The sequence below is a fragment of the Pempheris klunzingeri genome, chromosome 12 (assembly GCF_042242105.1).
Source record: "Pempheris klunzingeri isolate RE-2024b chromosome 12, fPemKlu1.hap1, whole genome shotgun sequence".
In the NCBI taxonomy this organism is placed as follows: Eukaryota; Metazoa; Chordata; class Actinopteri; order Acropomatiformes; family Pempheridae; genus Pempheris; species Pempheris klunzingeri.
In genome coordinates, this window is record NC_092023.1 from 17,607,044 (window position 1) to 17,624,269 (window position 17,226).

Sequence of the window (17,226 nt, forward strand, 5' to 3'; positions counted from 1 at the left end):
CACCTGCATATAACTGATTAAATCTCCTACAGCTATATGAAGGGACATCTTCATAAAGACAATCTAACAGTGACAATGACTGTCACGTGAATAGCTAAGTAGCACCAAGTAGTTTTAGTGCCTAAACTTCAAAGAAAACTGAAATATATAAGTTAACTAAGTCTACAAATGAATTAGTAAAAGTATTGTTGGTCTCACACAGGATGTGATCCCCATTGTCCGGAATGAAAGTCCTGTAACAAAACCATTTTATAACAAAACTACCATATAACCTCCATCTCTGCATTTATCAGAACAGGAATTTATTATTTTCCTGCATGACCAGACATGTGTTTATAGCTAAAAGCAGCCGTCTGTTTATTGCATAACAGAAATATTATCAGAATATATCAGCAGAATATCAGAACGTGGAATAACAGTAAAAACACTTTAGTTTCCAATGGGAGTGAATGGCTGCCGGCCTGGTCTCCATAGGTAACTTATGATCCACTGCTTTAATGAAATGAAATGAGTTAAATTCAGCAGTGTGTGTGTGTGTGTATGCATGTTATTATGTTGATTGATGCTATTTTCCACTGTTTCCACTCTATCATCCTCTGTTTCATGTGAATTAAAGACTCCATTGTCTGTTGACAGACACACAATAGTTGCATACTGGCAGTCTGCACACACACACACACACACACACACACTGAGCTATTGTGTCATTCAGTTGAGAGGGGCTACGAGGGGAGATCAGTGGGTTAGCGAAGGATGTTGAGGCTAAAGCCAAGTTTCAGTGTCCCATAGGAGGCTTTTTTAAAGGTCTCATTATACAAACTACAGACATAGTTTCTTTCATTCCTCCATAATATCCCTTGTTTCCCACTGTATTTTGTCTGTGTTTTCCTCTCTCCGTGCCACTTTGTTTGCTTGTTGTTTTTTTTTGATAGTCTTTCTTTGATAGTGTTCCTGTGCAAGTATTTTTGTCTTCTCCTCATTGGATTTACTTGCCTCTCTTCTGACTGCTTCCCTGTGTACAGAAACTCATTCAAATAAAGACTGCTCTTTGATCCTGGTTTGTGAGTCTATTGGCTATTGAGTCCCTCACCTGTGCCCACGGTGGATGATGTAGGCTACAGAATGCTAAACGTCTATACAAACTCCGCAAGAACAGAGAAGTTTGTCTGTTTTCTCGTTTTTTTTCTTGCAGCCCTGGGAGAGAGAACAAATTTCTCTGTTCTTGCGGAGTATGTACAGGCCTTTAGCCTTCCCTAAATTATTATTCCCTTATTGCTGGCTGTTGGGCACGCTCTGAAGCAACCAGAATAACTGCTAAACCTCCTCCTGAATACAAGATGAGGAATCATGGGAACCAGGGGAAAGGCATAGAGAAGACTTCTAGGCTTCTACTCCCAGTGGAGGAACATCCTGGTCACTGGAGAACCAGAGCTGTACTGTCCACCTCCACTCTCCTGACCCAGAGTCACAATGTCTGAATCAGTGTGAGATTCAGCCTCCCCTCATTTAGAGAAGGACCTCCAGACCTGATGAAGCACAAATTGGTGTGGTGCTTCATGCGCCACTGAGCAACTCTCATAGAAATTAAATTCTGCTGTGCTCCCCTTTGTAGCTGCCATTTCCGAAGGGGAGCCACATTAGCCTAGTTAACATGCTAACACGAAGTTTAACAGACTAACCTGCCAAATAAACAGCAAAACAATATAAAACCAGACGTACAGCTTCAGTGTGAAGTCAGTCACAGGCAGCTGTTATTGATTCATCCTGGAGCTTGGACCGTTTCCAACCCTCTTTAGGAAAGACGTCCCAATAAAATAACGTTTCCATTTCCCTCCATAATAAAGTGAACCCTCTGGTTTTCAACCCCTCAGATGGGGGGAGGACATGAAAAGTGCTGTTGCGTTTTTGCAGCTGACAGCAGAACAATGTGCTGCTCTGCTCCAACCTTCAACACATTTACTTAAAGATGAAGCAGAAACAGAAAGAGGATGGTCTTTGCTAAGAGTCTGAGGTTCTCCGGACTCACTGAACACGTGTTTATGCTGGAAAAACGTTTTAAAAAAGGCATTTGGCATAATATGGGACCTTTAAGGTGGATATTTATGTTTTTGCTGACATAGTTTAATTGCAGGTCAAAAACATAAATACAAGTCCAATGATTAAAGAAATGAGAGAGTTAAGAAAACAGGGAGTTCATGATTACATTTCCTCACATGATCCACATCCATCAGTTGGTGTGTGCGTGCTGATTCCTTATGAAAATCAATAATGTATTACATTACTCCGTGTGTGTGTGTGTGTGTGTGTGTGCTGCTGGTAAGTATTGATCACTGCTGCTGTTGTAACCCACAGCAGCCCATAATGTTGATGCTCATCAGCCGCCCATCCATCCTGGAAAAAATGAAATAAAATGGGTCTAAAAATAGACCGGCACGGCCTGTCAGCCAATCAGAGAAGGGGTGAGGCAGCCAAGGGTGTGTCTGGGAGAGTACTGTGTGTGTATATGTGTATGTGTCCGTCTTTTGCTGAGTCACATTCAGGTTCCTGTAAGGACATGGGGGGGGGGGGGGGTGACGGTTTGCTCCTTCCTCCTCTCCTCTTCACCTCCTCCTCCTGCCTCTTTCCATGTCCTCTCTGATGTGCTCGCCCCTCTGCGGCCATCTTGGTGGTGACTCATGTTTTATTGCATGGCAACTTGCTAACTAGCCATGGTATCGGCTCAGCTAATGAAGCCAACTAATTATACCAAGCAGGTGCTAATGATCATCAATTTCATATGTAGGTTGAAACACAGTCATTAATTGTAACAGAAACAGTTGTAGGAGGCTTAAAACTGAGTGAGGAACAACCAAACTCTGCTACCAAGGTGAGGTTGGTGAAGACAGTTTCATGTCACAGGTCATCATGTTCAGACTGAGCACCGCAACGCAACAAGACACAAGGTCGTTATACTGTATCAGCAAGGTCTCTCCCAGGCAAATATTTCAGAGCAGACTGAGGTTTCAAGATGTGCTGTTCAAGCTCTCTTGAAGCAGTACGAAGAAACAGTCAACGCTGAGAAGGTCGGCTAAGGAATCTTAGTGCAGCAGATGAAAGACACGTTATGCTTCCTTCCCTTCGAAATTGGAAGATGTTAAGCTGTGTCATCAGTTCAGAACAAGCAGAAACCAGTGGGACCCAGGTATACCATCTACTGTCCAGAGAAGTCTGGCCAGACATGGTTTTCATGGAAGAATTGTGGCCAAAAAGCCAAACCTTTGATGTGGAAACTAGGGGTGGGCGATACTGGGAATTTTGGTATCGATCTGATACCAAGTAAATACAGGGTTAGTATCGCCGATGCCGATACTTTTTATTTGAAATGTCATGATCATTGAATAATTTTGTGATTTTGCCTTGAGTTAGTTGATTATGATTATGATTATGGTAAAACACAGCACAAAGATTTTAGGCAATAAAAATGCTTTTTTATTAACTAACTACAACAATAGAAAAAAATTTAACAGTATAAAAATAATAAAATAATTCTTCTTGATTAAGATGATTAAGTCTGTAACTGTAATCTGCATATAGCCTAAATAGGAATACTATTTTTCCTTCAACAGTTAACACAAAAGGGTTATTATACTCAGCCATATTCATATTTCAGGTTTGAGGTATAGAGCCTATCTTTATATGGGGAGCTATATTTTTGGGTTCCAGTAAAACAATTAAGATTTTTTTCAACTGGCTGAATATATGATAACAATTTAACCAGTCTGCTAAAATTGATCACCAATTACACTGTGAAAAACAGATTACCTGGATATTCTTGATTTTTTGGGCTGAAAAGCCTCTGCCAGGGAGCTCTGTCTCTGTGTCAGGGGTCTGGCTTGGGGATCCCCTCCCCCCTTCCTCAACTTGACTTGCAGCTCGGAGCTCTCTCGAGGGTGAGCTGCTTTTATGTGTTTATGTAAGTTTGTTGTGTTACCACAGTGGCAGATCACTTTATTGCACACATTACATTTGGCAGTGTCCTTTAGAGAGAGAAAGAGAGAGAGAGAGAGAGAGAGAGGTGCGCTGTTTGCACAGAGAAGCGGCGCTCTGAGGAAATTCGAGTAAGTTGCTGGACGACAGAAGAGAAACTGCAGTATCGATCTCATCACGCTAGTATCGATCCGATACCAATACTCACCTTGGTATCAATACTATCGATATTTAGATCGATACACCCACCCCTAGTGGAAACATGCCAAGCGACTCAACTATGCACGAACACTTGGGAACTGAGGTGCAGAAAAATGGCAGCAGGTGCTCTGGACTGATGAGTCAAAATCTAAAATATTTTGCTGTATCAGAAGGTAGTTTGTTCACAGAAGGGCTAGAGAGCGGTATGATAATAAGTGTCTGCAGGCAACAGTGAAGCTGGTGGAGGTTCCTTTTAACTTTGGAGCAGCATTTCTGCAAATGGAGCTGTGGTTTTGGTCAGGATTAATGGTGTCCTCAATGCTGAGAAATACAGGCAGATACTTATCCATCATGCAGTACAATCAGAGAGGCGTCGGATTGACCCCAAATTTATTCTGCAGCAGGGCAACGACCCCAAACATACAGCCAATGTCATTAGGGACTATCTTCAGCGTAAAGAAGAACAAGGAGCCCTAGAGGTGATGGTGTGGCCCCCACAGAGCCCTGATCTCAATATCATCCAGTCTGTCTTAACATGAAGAGACAGAAGGATCTGAGGCAGCCGATTTCCACACAAGATCAGTGGTTAGTTCTCCAAGATGTCTGGAACAACCTACCTGCTGTGCAAGTGTACCTATAAGAACTCATGCTGTTTTGAAGGCAAAGGGTGGTTTTCTACCTCTACATCTCCATTATAACTCCACCTCTGTCTCTCTTTCTTTACCTCTCATCCACCCAGTTCTTTTTCTCTCTTTTTTTCTCCATTCATCAGTCTCTCTCTATCTCTCTCCACCACTTTGCTCTCTCTCTCTCTCCTAGTCATAAACTCTCTCTCTCTCTCTCACATGCCCTCTCTCCACCCCTTCTCTCCACCCCTTCTCTCCCTCCCTCTCTCTCTCTCTCTCTCTCTCGTCCATTAGCAGAAAGAACAGATCGCTGACAGAGGACGAGACGAGACGAACGAGGCAGACGGTGCAGAAGAAGAAGAATAAGGAGAGGCAGAGGAGAGAAAACAACTGAATAAAGAAGAGAGTAAGACAGAAGAAGAGAAGAGAAGCAAAGCATCATGGACGCTCTGAAGAAGGGATTTTCAATGGCGAAGGATGGAGTGGTGGCAGCCGCGGAGAAGACGAAGGCCGGTGTGGAGGAGGCCGCTGCCAAGACCAAGGAGGGGGTCATCTACGTCGGTGAGAGGGAGGGTGGATGGATGGTTGCATGGATGGATGAATGAAAAAGCAAATACAAAAACAAACTGTACATTTAATTTTCAGAATTTGTGAATCAAATATTTGTGAATTTGAAAAAAGAGAAGAAAAGAAAGGAGACATTAAGGGGGGGCAGTGGGAGTGAGGAATTTGGAAAAGAAGAAAGTTTCATTTGACGAGAAATTATCAAATATGTGAGTTGATGTTTGGTAAAAAATGGAATTTATGTTTTTGGTGACGAAAGAAGGAAGGATGGGTGGAGGACAAGTGAAATTCAGCAGCTAACTGGGTTGGAGGTATGGAGGGATGTGGGAGTGGTAGAGGAAGGACAAGAATCTGAATCTTAAAATATTTAAAATGCAAATTCATCATGACATTGCGCATTAAATTTGAAGATGTGGAAGTCTGTTTTCAGCAGGAATGGGGGTGGATGGAAAGATGGAGAGATGGAGGAAGCAAGAAAAGAGAAAAGCATACTATAAAGTGAAATTGCATAATAAATGATCAGAAATCTGAGTTTTTTGGTAGAAAAAAATGAACGAGGGATCAATGGAGTCAAATTCAACAATAACTTGGGATGATGGAGGGAGAGATGGAGGACAAGAAGCTGAATCCTAAAATATCAAAAAGAGAAGAAAGAAGTGAAATTCCTTGTAAGATTATGAATTGAATTTAAAGAGGTGGAGGTCTATTTCTAGCCGGACTGAGGAAAGAAGGGATGGACAGAGGTGTAGAGGGACAGATGGAGGAAAAGAAAGTAATTAGCATTAATCTGACATGAAATTGCATATTAAATGTTTAGATCTGTGAGGTTCTTACTTTGCTGGAAAGTGAAGGAGGGAAGGCCACTCTTTTCAAGGAACATCGCCTGTGATATGTTCGGCTCCCCCTGCAGGCCAGAGTGGAAATAACATTTGATCGAATTTAATATAAAATAATTTCTGAAGATTTTTTTCTAGTTTCAATTATTCTGGTTCAAGTATGAAAATCTATCTGGTTTTCTACCTCAGTTCTACCTCAAGGTTAGAAGAGTTGTTCAACTTAACTGGTCATTATTGCTGCTGGAAACAATATAGAACAAACTCAAAAATAGTCATGGAAAAGACTGACAAAGCAGATTATCTGAACATCCACATCTGCTTTTTTACACAATTTACTTCATTTTTACTTTTCTGTTAATCCACAGTCTTCTGATCTTGCAGAGCAGAAACTGAGCCACCATCAACCTAAAATATGACACGCGTTAATAATGACATCTACAGGACTTGAAACACAACATTTGATAAACGTTGCACAGTAAAAGTACACTGTTTTCCTCTGAGACGTTGTGGAGAGAGGAACAGAATCGAACACACGCCTCACTATTTGAGTGTGTGTGTGTGTGTACATGTGCAGTCTGTTTATTCTTTGTTGGCATGACAAAAACACGCGCAGGTCCACAGGAAGTGATGTCAGACTCCCTTGTGACCCTTGTGTTGTGAGAGAGACGGGCCAATCACAGCTCAGCGACTCTCAGATCCAGTCAGGCGTCAGAAGGGCTTATATTGATGCCTGAGTGGAGGAGAGAGCTGTCAGTCAGCCCCGTCGTCTCACACTGATCCATCTGTCACCTGTCACAACCCAGAAAGCACCTGTAGCCTGGAGCACTTTGCATGCTGGGATGTGGATGAAATCTGTCACGCAAAATTCTTCTTGACACAAGAGTTTGGTTACTAAAACTTAAGGCTACAGATCAGTGATGCATCATAACTTTGGGAATTTGGAGAAGAAATGTTTCCACAGGAATGCCTGATGCTGTCTGACTAGACTGCACTTTTGTTAAATCACCAAGTAGGAAATAGGTTTTCATGATATGACCGATATGGCTATGGATTGGCCTGAAGTTGATGAGACGTTAAACACAAAACGTTACATGGAAAGGAAGGGAATAAATAATTCATAATTAAATTTGGAAAAAATGTTACCCCTTTATTTTTTCTCATTCTTTTCCCTGTCGCTTCCGCTACTTGTTGAAGGTCCAAGCTGTCAATCAATTGACTTTGGGTGGGCCTTCCTGTCCAAGATTCAAGAGTGGTGGAACTGACTCTCTCTTTTTATTCTAAGAGTTTGTCCTCTGTGACTCAGACTCATGTGGACAAAGATTAAAACCTCATACTTGTTTATTGAATAAAATTGCTCACATACACAGTCCTACTTCGGGGAAAGAATAAAGACAAAAAGTCCATTAGAAGATATAAACCCTGCTGGCTCATTAAATATACATCATATCTGCTGGAGTCTGCCTTCCTGTAACTGATGTTATGAGCCGCACAACGATCCAGATCCATATCACTGGTGTCAGCACAGACGGTGACCTCAACCAGAGCCATTTTAACACTGTGTGGCTGCAAGATTTGATCGTACATGAATATGATAAATCAGCTGAGAGGAAATCATTTTTTTGTAAAATCTTTGATAAAGTGGCAGTTTGGAGATGGGACTAACTGAACCAAATATCGAAGGCAAAGATGGTGCCTGCTCTGTCCAATTAGAATCACTCACCACCAAAGTTTCTATCCAGGTCTTACAATACATCAGATCAGCACATCCGGGAACTTAAGTTTGCGACACGTCTGGTGAAAACAAACTTGCCGCAGACTTTAATATTAAATAGCAGTACAAAACAAAACCAGTAGGAAAATTACATTATAAGGCAAATATATATCCACTCTGTCTGACCTGGAATGCACAAGATACACATTTGATCCACCTTCTAACCTAACCAACTCCATAGCATCTCTTTGGACTAGTGTTATCAATTTGGATTGGCACTTAAACACTCTTAAACATTGTTTAAATGTGGACGCTGTGGCTGTCTACATGATCTTTTCCTTCATAAAAGGGCATAGTGATGAGAGCCTTCTAGATAACGTATTGCCGATCTGATGGTCTGAAATGACTTATGGTTGTAAAGCACATTTAAAATAAGGGGGGGAATACCAGACAGGGAACAGAGAATAAACGATAAAACATCTGGATCAACCATCTGAAATACAGCTTTTCTTTTTGATCATAGATTTTCAAATTTGGCAAACACATACACATTTTTCAACATTAGTAATAGAAATAGAAATAAAAAACAAACAACTACAAATTAGAAAGCTCAACACTGCTTCAGGCTCACTGTAACCTTCTGGCTGTTTCTTAATGTATCTTGTTATATCTTGAGTTTTTGAATTTTATCTTATTATCATCTGTTGTTTGTTTTTGTTTTTTGTTGTTTGAGTAAAACACTCTTCTTTTCAAAAGGTGCAATAATAATATAGTTGTTATTATCATTATTGGTATTATCAGTCGTTCACGTGGCCCTCGTCTGTGTAGAAACTGTTTCTTCTGTGCTGCGGGTCATTTGCTGGGTGAATCGCAGAATGTGTTCACTCAGACAAAGACTCTGTTCTTCAGCGTGAGCCATCACATGTCTGACACCCACTGGGATGAACATCGCTCTCAATCTGAATCTAGACCAAACAACAACAAGCTGGCTGGGGGAGTTTGAAGTCCTCCCTTTCTCTAATGTCCACTTCACACTGAGACAAAATACCATGAACATGGAGGAGACAGTCCAGTCAGAACAGGAAAAATGATACAAATCTGGTAAAGAGCTCAAAAAAAGAAAATAAAGTGAGAAGGAAGAATAAAATCATCTACTCCATGCAGGCAACTGCAGCTCGTCTTGGTGTCGAGGTGTAATGTAATTAAGTTATATCACTCTCTTCAAAGCCACCAGACTCCATTGACAAAAACAGTAATTCTGCCTCGAGGTACACAAGAGTTTCTGGTGTAGTTGTTGTGATTTTGCTGTTTTAATACATTAGTTTGGATCCTAATTAACCCTTTAAAAGACAAGTCACACAATAACACAAACAAAGAGATCGAGGCATGTTTGTGTTTGTGTTTGTGATGAAACATCTTTGGTTAATCATCTTTTTTATCTTCATTTAGATGCCAAAACACATACAAATGAGGCACAGGTTAAAAACACTGGAGTTACCCTTTAAATATGTTCCTTTTATTCTACTTTCTACTTTACTACATCTCAGTGCGAAATATTTTAATATTCAACAACAGTCAACTGATCAATTATGATGTATGTTTATAGATTAATGGATTGATTGTTGCTTCCACTCCACTACATTTTGGAGGCACTTTTTATAATTTCTATACTGTTGTATTACTACTTTCACCTCAGCAAAAGATCAGAGTACTTCCTCCACCACTGCTTGGTGTAAACTGGGTGACATGAATAAATAATTCAGAGAGTAGCTGAGCTCCGTTTGTCTCTGCAGAGGAAACCAGGTCAGATTCCCAGTAAGACTGCAAACAGCTGTCTCTCTGTCTGTTGAACCTAATTTTATTTCCCTCACATGTGACTCAGATCTGGTTTTTTTCATGTCATAGAACAAGTCCCTGGTATTCAGAGAATGGTCAAGTCTCAAATAATAAAGCTGGATAAAGTAGAGCTGGCAGAGGGCGTCTCCCATGATAAATTCAGTATAAAACATTATATAAATCATTTTCAGTTGCTTATACTTTGCAGCTTTTTCTATCTCTGTCAGTGAAAATAAACACTCCTGCAAATGTTTCAAATTAAAAGTTGAGGAAAAGCCTGGATTTCATTAAAAGCAGATTTACTGGAAAACAGTAAAGAAAACAGCAAAGTAGAATTGACGTGAAAACAGGACAAAGTGTTTTGAGCAGAGCTGTGAAAATGGACATAATTGTACAGATGCTGGACTGTCCCGATGTTATTACAGACACACGAACTAACCACAAGACTATCAAATTAAGCCAATGGAAACTGAGAAGAATCACGCCCTTTAAGATCCTGGATATCTTTTACTCTGAAATATATGCAAGAAGTGTTGGGTTTCATTGCAATCATCTTACTGGGGGAAAAAACTGGCTGGATATAATTACAATTTGAAAACAGGATTATTCTTGTGTTTTGAGCAGAGACATGAATATGGATGTTATAGTGAATTCATAAAGTTGACAGATAAACATGGAGTTTATATCAACAGTAAATTAAAGCTGGGGCAGATGAGAAAACTCTTACAAACATATCATAAAATATTCTTGATTTAGACGTAAAGGTCCATCTCTAATTTTACACTGCTTAACAACAAAGCAGGCAAATGATATTCTGAGTAAAATTTTTGAAAGAAAATTTGCTTGTTCTCAGCATGTTTTTTTCCTTCTCTTTTCCAGGAAACAAGACGATGGAGGGAGTGGTGACTGGTGTGAACACAGGTAAACATCAGCGACATGTTTCATCTTTACAGAAGGGGTGTTCTGCCCTTTCTGGTGCCCATCTGACATTTCCCTCTGCATCCCTGAGCCTGTTTATAACACCAGGCATTCAGATGGTGAATACGTTGTAGGGAGGTCAGGGCATAAAAACTTCCTGTCCTGGTACCTGATTAGTTGTTTTATTCTCTAGTCTTCTCCTCTCCTGACATACATGTTTGATTTTCTTTATGTATATCTAATGTTCATAATTCCAACATTTAGATTTCCTTTGAATATTTCAAAAAAGATCTCTCATGTTTCGTTTCATTTGACCTTGTTGAATATCAACTGGGTACACTGCAGTTGGCGCTGGTGGTGCTGTTTCATCGCACGTCTCATAACTTAACTCACAGCTCTGATAATGTTGTTTGTAATTAAGAATCCATAGCCAAAATGAAATGATAAAAACATTGATATTCTACTTTACCTTTTAATTACCTTTTTTTAATTATGGAAGCCCTTTTTCTCTCCTGTGTTTATGACTTAAAAACAGCCTTTTCTCAGCATTATGTTTCTAGTTCTTTTTTTCATCTGTAAAAATCAGTACTTAGAGAGGTGGGCCTAATGTTTTCACTGAAAAACAAAATATGCAAAAATAAGAAAATTATATTTTGCAGGTAAAAAACATTTTGGGGCTTACTTTGCATTTGTTCTTGTAATGCTGAAAAGTTTTTGCAGCAAATGTGCTTTTTGTATATCTGCTGGCATTTATTAAACAGCCTTTTCAGAACAGAGGGTTACAACAACAAACACTTATAAAGTTGAGCCTATATATAAAACGGAAAAAAACAAAAATTTTTAGTTAAGAACACCAAGAAATGGCTTCTGTATGATGCCTAATTGTATTTTTGGTCTTATTCCTATTTCCTGTTGTCCAGTTTCCCAGAAGACAAACGAACAGGCCAACATTGTTGCCGACACTGCAGTTACCGGGGCGAACGAGGTCGCCCAGGCAACGGTGGAAGGTGTGGAGAATGCAGCGGTGTCGAGCGGATTTGTCAGAAAGGTGAGTGATGTCACATGACATGACCCCAAGTTTGACAGCAGCGACCATCAATGTGGCTTTTTATTTTTCTAAATTCAAATAATCTGTTAATGTGTTATTATATATTCAAATAGTGGTTATCATAATCTACCTTTTCTATTGTTTTCTTTCATACATATATATTTTTTGTTTTACTTTAGGTTTGAGCTTTCAGTCAGTCAACATCATTTTTAAAATCTTTCAAAATATCACGAGCTGTTCACGAGATGTTCATTTGTAGTTTTAGTTTTCATTGGAGAGTGTGTTTTTAAAGCATATTAACAGAGGTTCAGAACATTATTCTGGAGTTTAAGAGATGGTTGCTCATAATACAAATATACAAAGGAATGCAAAGGAATCTCAATTTATTTAAATGTATTTGTTATATTAACTTTTCCCTAAAATCTGTCTAAAATTAATTCTCATTTTCTACTCTGGACACAAACAAAATAAAAACATTACCCCTTGTTATTTAAATTTTGTTACAACAAAGTTTTATAAATATATTTGACAAGAGACACAGAACTGGTAAAACTATTTCCATCTGCCTCAGTGATAATATTTGTTGTTTTGATAACTGTTGTTTTGTCTTTCTTCATTCACAAATCTCTTGGTATGACTTGGAACAGGAGGAGGAGGGACCGCTGGCTGAGGAGGTGCCTGATTAGTTGGGGTTTGGGGGGGGGGGGGCTGAGTGACTGATTGATCGCATGGCATGATGCTCGCTGCCTGCATACGACAATCTGACGTTAAAATGCCTTTCCAGGACTAACAGCTTCATAAACTTGCTGCTTTTTTCCTTCATAATTTAGGGGTGAAGTCACTTGAAACAGGATTCAAACTGGCTAGGCACAGTCCACATTACAGGGACACATGCAGCAATATTATATTTGAATGGTATGATGTTACTGAAATATTTGCAAAATGAAACCGTGCATGTGTGTGGTCAACATTGGCATAAAAATAGTCAATTTTAGGTCTAAAAATACTATAATCAGATACTAATACTATAATATGATAAACCTGGGCACACGTGTCAGACATGATCTCAGTGTCCGAAATGGTTGCTATGGCACCACTTTAACCAACACCTACAATACCATTTATTTACCATTACAAGCAACAATTTTACAGGACTGAACTTTTAGTGACATTACAGATATTTAAAGGAGAACGCTGAAGATGCCTGTGATGTCCTCCACACTGTCACTAGCAGGCTCCAAACACTGCACCAACAGGCCCTCCTTCTCAACTCTGGGGACTTAACATGCCTCTCCATCTTCCTCTTTACCTACATACACTCAGTATGTCACGTGCTGCACCAGAGACAACAAAATACTGGACTTATGCCAACATCAAGGAGGAATACACCTCATCACCCCCTCCCACCACTCCACCCTGACCACAACCGGGTTCATTTTCTGCCTGTGTACAAATCCTGTCTACAAACCAGCTGTCTCCCGCACAGTGAAGAGATGGTCTGCTCCAGTGTCGGCACCTTCAATGCCTGGCCACAGTATGTGAGGACACGGGACTGTTTGTCCAACATGGTCATCTGCAGCATAGGTGCCCCACAGGGAACGGTCCTGGCTCTTTACCCCCTACGCTGTAGACTTCTCCTAACACCTGCCTCCTGCAAAAGTTCTCTGATGATTCTGCCATTGTTGGTCTCATCACAGATGGAGATAACAGGGAATACATAGAATTAACACAGGACTTTGTGGACTGGTGCCAGAGGAACCACCTCCGGATCAACGCGGGGAAAACGAAAGAACTAGTGGAGGATTTCCGCAGGCACACACATACACCTGGTGGGAGAGAGGAGGATGATGGCAAAGCTACCATCCATGAGACAGACCAACTCCCACCCCATGAAAGACATTCTGACCAGATTCCTTTACCCTAAGCAATATCGTAGGTCCTTCCTTCAGACTCCACAACCAACACTGCTCCCAGTAGACCACCCTGCACCAAAATCTGACAATAACGGCACTATAATGTAGACCAACTGTGCAATAATTTTATTCAGAACATCATATATTTATTTAGAACAAAGCATTTCCTCACTTAATGTGTAATACTTTCTAAAATCCCCCTGTGTACATATTTTTATACTTCATCTTGTTTAAATTGTACACACTTAATTTGTATATCTCTGTCCACTAGTTTATTATTCATTGTTTTATTGAAGTTCTATTTCTGCAGTTCTTTTACTTTTGCTTACTTGCTGCTGTAACACTTTTAACATTGTGGGACTAATAAAGGAACATTTTTTGTACCTACCAGTTATTTAGACACAAGAAGGTAAAGAACCAGGGTTTGAAAATACCAAAGTTAACTATTCAGCAGGAATGCAACATGACTAGAAAGCTCCTAATATCTATGTGTGATGATGATTCATAAAACTCACAAGGCATGAAGAAGAAGGCTGCATGGTATGTCATTTGTTCTGTTAAAATCCATTTGATGTTCATTATTATGCTGATGACGCCTTTCTTTACTAACAACAACTGCACCCTTTAGAAAACACTTTGTTTTTGTATTTTGAAAATCTACAATAGCAGTTTGTGATTATTTGTTTATTTTATTATTTTAGTGTAGCTTAGATCAATTTCACCACCTAATGACGGTTAATGTAACACCAGGCTAGTTGTGTTTTCTTAATGTCCTGACAAGTCTGGAAAACAATGAAACAAGTCAAGGAAACAAGAAAAGTAAAGATTAATAAGTGGAAAGAAATGTTTCCTGTACCAGTGACGAGTATCATAAAAAATCCCCTCCAACATAAACAAACACTTAGATGGTTGTTTCTTTCAGCTTAACTCATCTTTGGCTTCACTTCTCTTTTCTCAACAGAAAGGTCTCTCCTGAGGTTTTATCCATTGGAATTTGTACAAATTGCTATCCTGCTGTGGTATTATTGCACTGGTATGAAGTTACACTTCTCCCAAACCAAACGGTGTAAACTACGTAGAAGGTTGTTAATTTCATAAACAGGATAGTAAAAAGTGATTTGTTGGTTTAATGTTCAGTTTGTAAGTTAACATTTAAATCACAACAGACAAAATCGAAGTACAGGAAGTTATTTCCTAAATTGGAAGCACTATCTCAAGCTCTCAAAATGCCTCTGGTTTGTATTTTGTACGATCACTCAAATTGATGAGAAATCACAAGGAGCTTTTAACGAGTACCAAAAGTTGTTCTTGAGGTGGAAAAACACAAGAAATGCTAATGTCTTGCTAATAATGCTTGTGTATGCAGCGACCACTTCGTCAAAGTTTCAGGTGTTGGTCATGTCACCACGTTTCTGACACTGACTGACACCTGAAACCTGCAAAAACTAAACAAACCAACAGAAACATTTTTTAGGGTTTGACGACTAAGTAAACCCACCAAACAAGACATTGAGCTGGTCCACGACCCTACAAATCCTATGACGACTGGCACATGTTCTGGTACGAAGACAAACATGGACGCCAAAGAGCAGCTTGAACTTTACATGCAGCCACATTTGTCATGTTATGACCTGCTCCAGTAAAACTAATTACACAATTCTTCTTATTTTGGGAGAAATGTAGCTTTGTGCTTGAATGGATTTGTATGGAGATGAATATGTGACCTCTGCTGTTTGTCTCCTGCAGGATGAACTCGCAAAAACAGCAGCAGGGGGAGAGCAGACTGAACAGGCTGCACAGTAGGTGAGAAAACTATAGAACATAAAACAGCATGTTTAACCTGTGTCAGGTTTGAACAGTGGTTTCTTTCATAGAGCAGGAAATAGTACATTTGTTGAGAACTATTTTCAGTGGCGGTGTCAGTAAATAGGAAGACTGTAATGGTTCACATATTCATTCCTAACTGTCATGGTACTACATGACAGACTACATGGTATGTACACCGATGCACGTAATGCAGAACCAAAGTTCATAAGCACAAATTCCAGTTGGAAACGTTTAGCCGTACACCAATAGCAACACACGCTGAGGTTAGCACAACAAGCTGATTGGTATGAAATATAAACTACTTTTAGTAGACCCTGAAATTAGTTATCATCATTGGCCGCTTCCATCTTATGTTCAAGAGCGTCTGGAGAAACGAAATGCTTTCAGTTGCTCCTCACTTGAGCAACCCATGAGGGGAAGCAGGACTCCACTTTAAGGCTTGTCTGCTTGTCAGGAACAAGTGGATGTTTAGTAGGTCTATTTTGTGGTTAAACAAAAATTATCTTACAAGTCCATAATGTTATCAGACACTTAGAATGACAATCTGAGTCTGTCAGTGGCAAAAACAAACACGTTTAGTGGACATACTTTGATCAGGTACAGTTGCCCCAAAGGCTTCTGTTGCAGCCATTGCAGCCTGTTTGATTGCTGCTGGCTAAGTTGATCTACTGGACCAATTCCAACACGTTTTGTACCTTCCAGTCATTTAGACACCAGAATATGTACAAATACGAACCATGATTATAAAATACCGAAGTCGTTTCCTTTAAAGCTTGAATCATACATTTGTTCAATTTCCTGTTAATGTCTTTTAAATGACTTTCATTTTATTTTTTCTCGTTGTCAGACTTCTGCCCTCGCTGACCTGCAACCACTTCCTTTTTCTTCCAGTCCAATGATGAAGGAGAGAAGAGGAAACTACGTTTCAGCTGTTGCTCAACCCTTTGACCTCTGACCCTTCTAAACCCCTAAACATTTTTCATCTACTGTGTAACTTAACCACATTAACCAATAGAAACCCCTCCTCCTCCTCCTCGTCTTGCCTCCTGCTGCCATGGTTACACTGCCTTTTCATCGTACCCCACTCTATCGTACACACTGATGTCAGGTTTTATTACTCAGATGAATTCAATCAGGTCGTATGCATTCCATACTCTTAGCTGATTGGTTGGTGTGGGATGATATACCCCAGGCCAAGAGTTCACATTTGATGCCGCAAGTGTCCTACAAGCCCCGCCCCCTCATGTCAATCATCACTCCGACTCTGCCCTGTGTTAGAAACCTTTCAAATGCATGACTCTTTACTGGCACACACTTAGAAAATACTAAAAGACACACACACACACACACTAATCAACAGCTAATCCTGTAATTCACTCACACTGTGTCAGAGCTGATTTCTTTTTAGAATACACCACAAGTGAAATAAAACTGTGTGAAATCCACCTGTTCCTCTTGGTACAATGTTTAAATACAGAATTATGCTGTATTCGCATGGATTCAGGCAGAGAGTAGACGGAAAACCGGATATAATTTTAGTGGACGAGAGCAGGACGGTAAAATCAGGTGAGGCCAGCAGAGAATACTGGCAACAACACTTTTTGCCGTCCCCCACAATGAATTTACAACCAGATGTTACATAGCTCCCTCACACAAGGTGGAAACAGGCAATAATGCAGAACAGTATAATGATATACTATATGATAGTTCAATACAAACAATTCTTATTATTAATTACCTAAATAATTTTCAATATATTTTACTCAAGTTTTTAAATAGG

At 39.8% G+C, this 17,226-nt stretch overlaps 1 protein-coding gene across 2 annotated transcripts; it reads left to right on the top strand.

Annotated features, from left to right (window-relative positions):
- The first annotated feature begins 5,098 nt into the window (after positions 1-5,098).
- sncga (synuclein, gamma a) lies at positions 5,099-16,891 on the top strand. Of its 2 annotated transcripts, XM_070841033.1 has the most exons (6): positions 5,099-5,354; positions 10,620-10,661; positions 11,579-11,706; positions 12,354-12,380; positions 15,366-15,422; positions 16,294-16,891. In XM_070841033.1, the coding sequence occupies exons 1-5, from the start codon at positions 5,234-5,236 to the stop codon at positions 15,420-15,422; spliced, it is 375 nt and encodes a 124-aa protein (XP_070697134.1). In that variant the 5' UTR covers positions 5,099-5,233; the 3' UTR covers positions 16,294-16,891. The 2 variants fall into 2 exon arrangements, with proteins under 2 accessions (XP_070697134.1, XP_070697135.1); XM_070841034.1 differs by lacking the exon at positions 12,354-12,380 and having other exon boundaries at positions 5,100-5,354.
- Positions 16,892-17,226: the final 335 nt, after the last annotated feature.